At 42.9% G+C, this 12,911-nt stretch overlaps 1 protein-coding gene across 1 annotated transcript in view; it reads right to left on the reverse strand.

Moving 5' to 3' along the window:
- The window catches only part of cpt1ab (carnitine palmitoyltransferase 1Ab (liver)), an 85,357-nt gene that overhangs the window by 53,442 nt on the left and 19,004 nt on the right, over nucleotides 1–12,911 (reverse strand). Inside the window, 1 exon segment of the mRNA XM_084334509.1 lies at nucleotides 8,925–9,026. Coding sequence (XP_084190635.1) covers nucleotides 8,925–9,026 — 102 coding nt within the window.

Raw genomic sequence — 12,911 nt, forward strand, 5'->3', positions numbered from 1 at the left:
TGAGAACTTACAGCATGTGATCATCGAAATGCAAACTGCATTTGGACAACGATTCTCTGATTTTAGAAAAAGGAAAAAAAACACAGTCCCTCCCCGTCACACCCCTGGGCATCGATCCATGCATGCTGAACACGTCATCATTCACAGGAGTAAGTCAACCCGACCTTGAAATGGAACTGGCCGACATAGCCGATAAAGAGTTGTGGGTGTCCAAGTTCAAAAGCCTGACAGCTGATCTTGAAGATGTCACACGTCAGAAGGCGACTCTCGCCCCCCGGGAGCACAAAAGGAGCGATATTGAAAAACTCCCTAAACCCGACAAACTTGTGTTTGAAACGTGGAATGCCATTCCCGATACTTATGTGAACATGAAGAAGTATGCATTTGGGAGTCCTTTCCATCTTTGGATCCACATACTTATGCGAGCAGGTGTTCTCAAATATGAACTACATCAAATCCAAATATCGCTCGTGCCTCACAGATGAGAGTCTGCAGTCCTGCGTGAAGATCAACGTCACGTCTTACAGCCCCGACATTGAGAAGCTCAGCAGTGCTGTTCAGCTACAGAAATCACATTAAACAGGTGAGAACATTATCATTTAATAGGCTATTATTTAGCACAAAAAAAACATTTATTTTAGAACCTGAGCTGATGTTGTTTTTTTATGTTCAGGATCGATGGTTGATTCCTGTACGTGCTGAAGAAAAAACAAGAGGATGACCAACAACCTGAAAGGGACTGAAGTCATAATTAAATACAAACTGGCCTATTTTTATGTTTACTCTTTTTAAAGCGAATAGGCTGCAGATATATGTTTTATTTATTTCAAAGTGGACTACTTTTTATTTTATACATTTTCCACAAATAAGGGAAGGACTCAAATATACCTGCATAGTTCGGGGTTTTATTTTCAAAGTACAGATGCCAGTGTTATTTCAAAGTGGACTACTTTTTATTTTATACATTTTCCACAAATAAGGGAAGGACTCAAATATACCAGGGCCCTGTTTCTTGTACGTGGTTCAACTAAGTCGATCAAGATGTCATTATCCAGCTTCAGTTAACCCGATGTTTGAAGCCGGGATTTTCCTGTTCCAAGAAGGTGGATTCAGTCTCGTTAACTCAAGCCAGACTTGATTCTCAGGATCAGTGCGCGCGCCCGCCTCAGCTGAGAAGACAGCAGGTGTCGATCGCAGAAATCCTGATTCTCTAGCGGCATTGATTGATTAATTGATTTAAAACTTTATTAACATATTGCAGTACGGCTCAATCGCCTCGCCGACAAGTTAAATGCGTTATCTATAGGCTAATTTTAAGTCCCTCATTACCTCAATCAATCAGATTATATTTCTTTAAACTTGCCTGCTGGATTGAATAATCAAATGAGATCTTGCTAGCGAAAATAATTAGTTAACTGTTATACAGAATTACGATACGGCTCTCTTACCCATTGATTGATGTATAGTCAATCTTTAACTTATCTCCAATGTGGTCTAACGGGTTGTTCTTTTGACTTTCACACAGATGACCGGGGTTCAAGACCCTAGTCGTCTCCTTCTTTTTGCAATATAGGAATAATTCAATTTGGTGCACGTTGAGAGCTATATAAAGAATGACATCCTCAATGCATGTAGATTTATAATATTTTAACTTAAAACCAGGCTACTTTGGCGTATAATCATTTTTTTTTTGATCCACTTTTTCTCCCATTTTTCCATATTTTCTCCCATCCCAATTTCGTATCATCCAATTCAACCCTCCCCTGTCACGGACGCTGTTTCTTGCCTCCCACAAGCCGGCTGCAATGTGGACTAAGTCATACATAGCACAAGTCCCCTCCGGTACTTGAGGTAACAGCAGTCGCATCTTTTCACCTGCGCAGCTCGATCTCTCAGTGGCGAGGAGTAACGCGTGGGAGGCTCACGCTGCCCCCGACACTTCCTGATTCTACTGCGCAGGCGCACCAACCGACTTGTAGGAGTCGCTTGTTCACAACGTTCGATCCCCACCCTTCAGTTTTCCCTCCCCGTAATACGGCCAATGTGTATTACTGCGGACGACCAGCCAAACTGAAAAACAATGTGGAGAGCTGGATTCGAACACGCGAATCCTAGCGTCTCCACACTGGTGGCGAGTGCCTTGCCCACTACACCACCTAGCCGCCTGCTTTGGCGTATAATCATTAATATTATATTCAAAAAAATCATATTGGAAAGACCGGGTTTTGAACCCCGGTCGCTGGGTTGGCAGACTTGAGCACTACCGCTGGACCACTGTGCCAGATGGGATAAATTCATTGTTTATACATTAATGAACGAGAGACCCGTGTTTAGAATATCCTTTGTTATGAATGAAGTTTATCTCTTTATCCTCATTCATTAATGTGACGTCAACGGCTCATTCAATTTCTCAAATCCGTCAAACAGCGCATCTCATCAGACATCTTAATCCCAGTTACAATTGAAATAACCACATAATGTGTACATCGCACGAGCGAGCGCCACCGTCGCCACGGTATATATAACGTGCATTATTTAGGACAAAGTGAATTTAGTATCAGCATTTTGGGTCTATTTTACATTTCAAAAGCCCCCTCTGGAAGAATGGAGCACAAGAACGTAATTCAGAATGGTATAATGCAGATCGTAGACTGTGGGAATAGTTTCAGGAAACGGGCCGTCACTTCTTTGCGGGGGCGTGGCGATGGTTCAGGCTAAGTTGAACTTGAACTCTGCTTTCGACCAGGCTCAAACTTTTGGATATGTTGTCATGGTGATTTGGAAAATCCACGTACATGAAACCGGAAAGTCCGGCTAACCCAGTTATCCAGTTAAAGTTATCCGGCTAACTCAGTTATCCAGGTACAAGAAACAGGGCTCTGCATAGTTCGGGGTTTTATTTCCAAGTACAGATGCCAGTGTTATTTCAAAGTGGACTACTTTTTATTTTATACATTTTCCACAAATAAGACAAGGACTAAAATAGAGCTGCATAGTTTATGTTTATGTTTTATTTCTAGGTCTACAGATGCCAATGTTTTTTCTCCTTCATAAGAGTTTGAGGTTTTCCTTTGTAAAAACAGCAATAAAATGTCAACAATGTTCTTTTTGTCATTTTATAATTTCATAAATACTATAAATATAAAGAATAATAAATCCCAATTACTTTGGATATGCAATCGTCAGGCGTTTTATGCTAAATGTGGGGTATGCTTGGGGATATATAAAACGTTATACACTGTGTTATCTTCATTTTAAGGGTAAATAGGAAGTGCGGCTCCCTGAGCATTTTATTTTGTGGGAGGGGGGAAAAGTGGCTCTTTTGATAGTAAAGGTTGCTGACCCCAGTGACTAGTGTAACGCTGCACTCTGACCTGTAGACGCCCTCCGGTCAGGAATACTTGGGAGAATACCAGGAAGACTGAGGGGACTCCTGAGGTTGTGACCTCTCACCTTCACATCGCTCGCATTCCCACCTGGCATCGCTCACAATTTTGGACCTCGAGTGAGTACTATTTATAGTAATGGCTGTACCTTGATCTAAGCCTGTGATATTTGACAGATTTGTATTATTATTTTATTATTATTATTATTATTATTATTATTATTATTATTATTATTATTATTATTATTATTATTATTATTATTATTATTATTATTATTATTATTATTATTATTGTTTTCAATACAGAAGGTTCATGACACATCCACCAAGCTGGAGCGAAATCGATGAGAAGGAAACAAACTATTGTAATTAGACAGAAAGAGAGAAAGAGAGATAGAGAGAGAGAGAGAGAGAGAGAGAGAGAGAGAGAGAGAGAGAGAGAGAGAGAGAGAGAGAGAGAGAGAGAGAGAGAGAGAGAGAGAGACAGAGAGCGAGAGAGAGACAGAGACAGAGAGATAGAGAGAAGTTATGATATTCCAAAAAAGGCCCAGCCTACAACAACACAAACACAAATTCCTCCTAGACAAAGTGTCCCTAGAACACACAAAAAACTACAGCTATCTCTGCCTCAACATCAGTGCTACAGGGAACTTCAACCAAGCTGTGAACGACCTGAGAGACAAAGCAAGAAGGGCTTTCTATGCCATCAAAAGGAACATTCCAATCAAAATCTGGCTCAAAATATTAGACTCCGTCATAGAACCCATTTCCCTATAATGGTTGCGAAGTCTGGGGCCCACTTGCAAACCAAGACTTCACCAAATGGGACAAACACCCAATTGAGACTCTGCATGCAGAAGTTTGCAAATCCATTCTTCGCACCCAACGGAAAACACCAATTATACAATGGCATGCACATTTCTTGATTCTGATTGGCTGAAACACTTGTTTCAGACGTTGTTATTTCTCATAACACACTCCACGTGATCCCAGAACCCGCCCACAACCGAATTACTTTGTTTCCGAATCACTCCGCCGTTCATTCTTTTACTGAATGAAACCAAGATGGCGGACAATAATCTTTATGAATGGATGTATTGATTCAGTCATAACGACTCATTCAAAATAGATACATTTACCTGGAATATGTTAGTTGTTTACACAATGTTGGATTATGTAATTGGTTTGTCATGACTCATTGTAAAACAAAATATAAATCGCGGGGGGGAGTGGCCACTGGCAGTTGCAGAATCCGACTCCTCTCGGGTGAACGTGCAGACACTCTATCAGCCTACCCAGCATGTAATAGAACTCAACTTGTTATTATTGGCGCATAGATTGCAGAAATACGGGAAAGTTTTGATTATATTTAAAAGGCTTTGACATTGTAAAACGAAATAAGTGGAGTTTTCTAAGCTGTAAGCAGAACACAAGTCATAGGAACACCCACGATATAGTGTTCTTCCCCCTTCCTACTGTATAAGAAAGAATTAAAAACGCATTGCAAGGAGCACAGAGGTTATTTGTTCCGCGTGATTTAAAAAACGCTGTATTAAAAGAACCAATGTAAGGATCCACGCGAGTTTTCTACAGTGGGTACATCTTGGCGTCCCGCAACTATTCCCTGATCACTTCTATCACCGAAAATGCTTAGAAAAGGAAAGCCGACGGTTGTTATTTCGTATAATACACTCCACGTGACCCCAGAACCTCAATATAAATAAACCATAATCACCCTACAAAAACAGTACTGTATTTGTAAATCTGGTATGTCATAAATGTATAGATGTAGCAGAGCAGTACTGTCTATCTGTATGTCATGTATGTCATATATGTTATGATGAATTGAAAATGGGGGACCCTGATGTAAACAAGACGAAAGTCTTTCTCTGGTCTGCATCCCCTTAACAATTGTGTGTATTGAGCTGTACTGTATTGTACCCATTCTGCAATCTGGTAATACAATTTTCAATCAATCAATCAATCATTCCAATAACAACCGCTAACTTCACTGTTAGGTGGCATGCTTTGAAGCAACCTATGTATAGATGTAGCACTGTCTATCTGTAATAAAATGTTCAATCAATCAATCATTCCAATAACAACCGCTAACTTCACTGTTAGATGGCATGCTTTGAAGCAACCTATGTATAGATGTAGCACTGTCTATCTGTAATACAATTTTCAATCAATCAATCAATCAATCAATCAATCCAATAACAACCGCTAACTTCACTGTTAGATGGCATGCTTTGAAACACTGCAACTCCCAGCTGCTTCTAGACACGGAGGCAATTTTTAATTTTTTTTTACCTACTTTTTCTGCGGATGGTTTTGTGAATAAATCTTCATTATGCTTCAATTAATGTGTGTTTATTGTATAGCAATAAGGTTGGATGAATTCTGCAATTGTATAAAAGACATTACACCACTTGCAGTCGTGTGTTATAAGAATTAGAGCATGCCTAGGGGGGTCTAACAACCCTCGGCTGCGCCTCGGGCCTAACAACCACTCCTAGGCATGCTCTAATTCTTATAACACACTCCTGTGCGTGATGTAATGCTTAAATAATGCATGCAGAGCAGAACTAGGAAGATACCCACTAATCATCAAAATCCAAAAAAGAGCATTTAAATTCTATAATCACCTAAAAGAAAGCGACCCAGACACACTCCACAACATAGCCCTCACCTACAGAGAGACCCTTGAGAGATGCCCACTCAGCCAGATGGTTCTGGGACTCTGCTCACAAACACAAGCAGAGCCACCAGACAGAAATCACACTGGACTAAAATTATAAGAAAACAAAAAGAAAACTATCTGACATATTGGAAAGAATCAACCCAAAACCAGAGCAAATCGAAATGCTATTTGGCCCTAAACAGAGAGTACACAGTGGCAGAATACCTGAGCACTGTGACTGACCCAAAACTAAGAAGATCCTTGACTAGGTACAGACTCAGCAAGCACAGCCTAGCCATCGAGAAAGGCCGCCATAGGCAGACCTGGCTCCCAAGAGAAGACAGACTGTGCACCCACTGCACACAAGAAGAGGTGGAAACCGAGCTCCACTTCTAACAACCTGCCCACTATACCAAGACATCAGAGACATATACTTCAACCTGCCCACTATACCAAGACATCAGAGACATATACTTCAACCTGCCCACTATACCAAGACATCAGAGACATATACTTCCCACAAATTGCAAACACCCAAAGAGACTTTGAAAACATGGAAAACAACTCAAAATTCCCATACATACTGGGAGAAATACAAGAATGTGCAAACCCAGCAGCAAGATTTGTGAGCTGCTGTGACAAGAAAAGGACATCCAACGGAATGCAACCACCATAAAGACTGTCAACCATACAAGAAATTCCTTCTGTAATGTACTGTTTTATTTTGTTTTCTCTGTTTGATTGTTTTGTTTTGTTTGGCTTTGGCAATGTAAACGTATGTTTTGTGTGTAAACGTGTGTCAATAAAGCCCATTTGAATTGAATTGAATTGAAATTGAGAGAGAGTACAGATACAGGTGCTTCACACAAACTACTTAGTTTCTTCAGAACAGGAGATGCTTATGAACAGTGCTTATGAGCAGTGCTTATGGACAGTGCTTATGAACAGTGCTTATGAACAGTGCTTATGAGCAGTGCTTATGAGCAGTGCTTATGAACAGTGCTTATGAACAGTGCTTATGAACAGTGCTTATGAGCAGTGCTTATGAACAGTGCTTATGAACAGTGCTTATGAACAGTGCTTATGAGCAGTGCTTAGGCCTGCCACGATAACACATTTTGCTGGGCGATTAATTGCCCCCGAAAATATCGCGATAAGCGATATTATTGCGACCGGTTAGAGAATTTTTTTTTTGGAGAAATTTATTTCCCAAAACTTTTATTTTGAAGCCCACCGCTCCGTCTTTTCCGGTGTTTAAGACTTTTATTTTGAAGCCCACCGACCGGACCGGAAGTATTGTTGTGATTATTATCAGGTACTTTTTGGGTACCAGAAAAGTCACGTGAAACACTGAATAGAGACGCGTCTCTAGGATTTCATAATCATTATGTTTGCAGCAGGCACAAGTGCAATAAACAAAGGATACAGTCACTGTGTATTCTGCCTCATTTATTGATTAAACAAAACCGACATCAACACAATTTGCCACCGAGCGGAGAGTTTAGTCTCGCAAAAAGATCGCTGACTTGTTAAGGCTTGTTGTTAGGTTAGGTGCTAATGTTGTGCTAGCGTTTTAGCATGGCTATCGTACATAGCGTGATCAATATAACTCGCTATTGATTGTTTGTATGAGTAACGTTAATGCTAGTAGAATAGACACAACGTGAGGTAATCACCATCCATTTTAAACCGGTTATTACCTAATGCTAACGTTAGCAAATAGACGCGACTGGTAACGTTACAGCTTGTTAGCCTAATGCTCGTTAACGTTAACGCTTGTAGAATAGACACAATGAGAGGTAACGTTAGCAGGATAGACACAACGAGGGTCTCGTTAATGTTGTTATTGATATTATACTACTGCTCTGTAGTAAAGCCAGCGGCCCGCCTCCCAACACGGACAGTGACTGACAAGGGGCACTGGGTCCGCCTCATTAAAACAAACGCGCAAATAGCAATTAATCGCGCCCGTCAAAATCATTGCATTCATTTTAATTATCGCGGCAATTAATCGATTTATTGCTTATCGCGGCAGGCCTAGCAGTGCTTATGAACAGTGCTTATGAACAGTGCTTATGAACAGTGCTTATGAACAGTGCTTATGAACAGTGCTTATGGACAGTGCTTATGAACAGTGCTTATAAACAGTGCTCATGAGCTAACTTTTTCGCACCTACTCCCGAACTACGCAATGCTGCAGATTGATTAACCTAGACTTTGTGGGCAATCTGCGAATGCGTAGTTCGGGAGTAGGTGCAAAAAAGTGACTATAGCTCGGCCGAGAAAGTGCCGATCGACTTGGGACTGGTCTCTCCGTGTTCAGGAGACTCGGGCGTATAAAAGTATTTGGATCATGTCTCGAGCACCCCCAAAGCCGTAGCTACAACCACTTAATGTCAAGGCTCTCATCCACATTCATTCATTTTCTCCCCCCGCTCTCTCCTCCATGATTTCAGAATACCCCCAAATAAGTGTTGGGGTGGTTATATACAGCTGCCGTGGCAGGAAGTGACATCACAGGATCATTGTGAACATCCAGAGCTATACACCAAACAGCTGTCGTTGGCAGGAAGTGACATCACAGGATCACTGAGAACATCCAGAGCTATACACCAAACAGCTGTCGTTGGCAGGAAGTAACATCACAGGATCACTGAGAACATGCAGAGAGCTATACACCGAAACAGCTGTCGTTGGCAGGAAGTGACATCACAGGATCACTGAGAACATGCAGAGCTATACACCAAAACAGCTGTCGTTGGCAGGAAGTGACATCACAGGATCACTGAGAACATGCAGAGCTATACACCGAAACAGCTGTCGTTGGCAGGAAGTGACATCACAGGGGGAACTCACCCTTGAGCAGGTGTCCTTGATGGAGGGGACTGGCAGCCGGGGCAGAGAGTTCTGGAAGCTGTAGAGCATTGGCTTCCTGCCAGAGAACAGCTTCACTAATAACTGGACGACAGAGCAGAGGGTGGGGGGTGGGGGAAGGAGGGGGGGGGGGGGGGGGGTATTAAACTCAACCTCTGTGTTTCACCTGACAACAGAAGGACATAAGGCAAAGTGCAGGAGGTTTATCAGTGTGCTAAACTACAAAGGGTGGTGGTGGCAAAGCCTGTACTCGTCCACGCCCCCCGCCAGACCATGTTTAACCCTTTCACTGCCACACTACGGAATGGTTAACCCTTTCACTGCGACAATACAGAAGGTTAACCCCTTCCACTGCCGCACGACAAAGGGTTCACTCTTTCACTACCACACTACACCGTCTGCAGTGTGATATAGTAAAGGGTTAACCTTCTGTAGTGTGGTAGTGAAAGGGTTAAAGGGGACATATTACGGAGAAGGAGATTTGGTCATGGTCTTTGTGTGTATTTGGACGTCTGAGATGTTATTTAGGCACCCGGAGCTACCCAGAGCTACCCAGAGCTACAGGTTAAAAAAGGAACCTACCCTGGTAAATAAAGGTTCAAAACAGAACCTACCCTGGTAAATAAAGGTTCAAAACAGAACCTACCCTGGTAAATAAAGGTTCAAAACAGAACCTACCCTGGTAAATAAAGGTTCAAAACAGAACCTACCCTGGTAAATAAAGGTTCAAAACAGAACCTACCCTGGTAAATAAAGGTTCAAAACAGAACCTGCCCTGGTAAAATAAAGGTTAAAAACAGAACATACCCTGGTAAATAAAGGTTAAAAACAGAACATACCCTGGTAAATAAAGGTTAAAAACAGAACATACCCTAGTAAATAAGGTATAGAAAACAAAAACAAGAGAGCTATATTCAGAGCTACCCCAACGCGCTGCTACTGTATTCTATTTAGATTTCTGTATTTGTATCCTATTCTTGTATTTGTTGTAGTACTATATTCAGAGCTATATTTTTAGCTACTGTATATATTCAGAGCTATATTCAGAGCTCACACACCTCCCAGGTGCCAAAAACGGCGGCATTCCCCTTTAAAGGAACCCTGCAACACACACCACAAGCTCCCTCACATAGTCGCTCTGAGTACACAGGCTCCCAGTCAAAGGAGGTCTTTGACCTAAATATAGATGTAAAGCACATACATGCCAGCGACCCAAGGTCGGCCCGCACAGGATCTCAAGGACTGTCTCAACAACACATTCTAGATTCTACAATGTAAACACTAGTTCAGTTTTAGAATATGGAGGGGAAACGTGTTTATCCTGTATGTTTACATCTGGCTGCTGTATGATGCGTGAGAATAGCTTCCGTTCTGTATGTAATACAGTGTACTGAGGGTACTGTGTTACACTATAATAAGTATGTAATACAGTGTAATAAGGGTTCTGTGTTACACTATAATAAGTATGTAATGCAGTGTACTGAGCGTTCTGTGTTACACTATAATAAGTATGTAATGCAGTGTACTGAGGGTACTGTGTTACACTATAATAATAAGTATGTAATACTCCAACTCAAACCGCCTCAGTCAGACGCAACCTGCGCTCCCTATCCCCCTCCACCCTCTCCTCTGACATACTATCCGCTCTACCTTTGAGTGACACCTTCTCTGCTCTCCCCCCAGATACGGCAACCTCCACCCTCCTCTCAGCCCTGTCAACCTCCTTCGACAAGCTCTGTCCCCTCTTCTGAGAAACCTTCCCGCCGTTCCCCACCCAGTCCATGGCTGACGGATACATTGAGAGAAGAAAGACAGGTCCTGAGAGCGGCCGAGAGGAAGTATAGAAAGTCACGCCTCACTGCTGACATCGCCACATATCACACAACCTCTTGTTAGCATTCTCCGAAACCATTACTACTGCCAAAGCTTCTTTCTTTCACCACAGGATCGACCAATAACCTTCGCAAACTGCATGCTACCATGTAGCTCACTCCCTCCCCACCCCCTCCCCCTCATTTCTCTCTGCCGAAGACTTTGCGATCTTCTTTGGGGAAAAAGTGGAGAACATCCGAAGCTCCTTCTCCCAACCCCCACCCATTCCAAACGCTGAATCGAGAACCTCATCCTTCACTCTGTCATCTTTCTCTCCCATTACAGACGCCGAGACCCTCACACTGGTAACGTCGAACGGTCCCACTACATGCCAGCTGGACCAGTTACCCTCCCCACTCCTCAAGACCATAGCACCGGACATCTTCCCATTCCTAACTGCAACCATCAACTCCTCCCTCAACTTGGGGGTGGTCCCCACCTCCCTAAAACAAGCCAGAGTCACACCGCTCATAAAAAAAACCAACCATGAACCCCACTGTCATAGACAACTACACAAGCTCCACTACCTTCTGAGACTAACACACAAGCTCCACTACCGTCTGAGACTAACACACAAGCTGCACTACCGTCTGAGACTAACACACAAGCTCCACTACCGTCTGAGACGAACACACAAGCTCCACTACCTCTCTGAGACGAACACACAAGCTACACTACTGTCTGAGACGAACACACAAGCTCCACTACTGTCTGAGACTAACACACAAGCTACACTACCTCTCTGAGACCAACACACAAGCTCCACTACCGTCTGAGACGAACACACAAGCTCCACTACTGTCTGAGACTAACACACAAGCTGCACTACCATCTTAGACGAACACACAAGCTGCACTACCGTCTGAGACGAACACACAAGCTGCACTACCGTCTGAGACGAACACACAAGCTGCACTACCGTCTGAGACGAACACACAAGCTGCACTACCGTCTGAGACGAACACACAAGCTCCACTACCGTCTGAGACGAACACACAAGCTCCACTACTGTCTGAGAATGAATGATTTAGGACTTTTTTTTATGTCACCTTTTATTTGACAAAAAGTGATGTTTGGTGAAAGTTAGATTTGCACTTTATTAAATTCATTCTTGTTTGATGATCAAGAGGCACCTTTTATTTGTTTTAAGTGAAGTTTGGTGAAAAAGCAAGCTGTTGCACTATTAATCCCAATAGGGACATTCATCTTTGTTTGATCAAGAGTAACCTTTTATATATATATATATATATATATATATTTTTTTTTTTTTTTTTTTTTAAGTGAAGATTGTGAAAGTTTGCACTTCAAATTCATCTTGGTTTGAATTTTTTTGGGTCAAATAAAAACAAAGGTTATTTGAACGATTTCCTTGGCGTTTCTAGTTTTCAAGAGAAAAAAATCGTTCCTCCCCCACCACCAGTCTTCCTCCCCCACCACCAGTCTTCCTCCCCCACCACCAGTCTTCCTCCCCCACCAGCAGTCTTCCTCCCCCACCTCAGTCTTCCTCTGGCCCTCCTCTCTCTCTCTCCCTCCCCTCCTCTCTCTTTCTCTCTCTCCCTCTCCCCCTCTCTCTCTCCATCCCCTCCTCTCTCTGTCTCTCTCTCCCTCCCCTCCTCTCTCTCTCTCTCTCTCCCTCCTCTCTCTCTCCCCTCCTCTCTCTCTCCATCCCCTCCTCTCTCTCTCCCTCCCCTCCTCTCTCTCTCTCCCTCCCCTCCTCTCTCTCTCCATCCCCTCCTCTCTCTCTGTCTCTCTCTCCATCCCCTCCTCTCTCTCTCTCTCCCTCCCCTCCTCTCTCTTTCTCTCTCTCCCTCCCCTCCTCTCTCTCTCCATCCCCTCCTCCCTCTGTCTCTCTCTCCCATCCTGGCCCTGTGTCTTGAATTTCAGGTCGAACTCTTCTCTCTGTGTTGCCATGGCGACATAGCTTGAATGCAATGTATAAAAATAAACAAACTGCTTCGCAGCGTCAACGGCAACCAGGTAAACAATTAATTTAGACCGGCTTCTTCTGAGTGAGACTGGAGAGAGAGAGAGAGAGAGAGAGAGAGAGAGAGAGAGAGAGAGAGAGAGAGAGAGAGAGAGAGAGAGAGAGAGAGGAGA

The sequence above is a fragment of the Notolepis coatsorum genome (genome assembly GCF_963971535.1).
Source record: "Notolepis coatsorum genome assembly, chromosome: 18".
Classification (NCBI taxonomy): Eukaryota; Metazoa; Chordata; class Actinopteri; order Aulopiformes; family Paralepididae; genus Notolepis; species Notolepis coatsorum.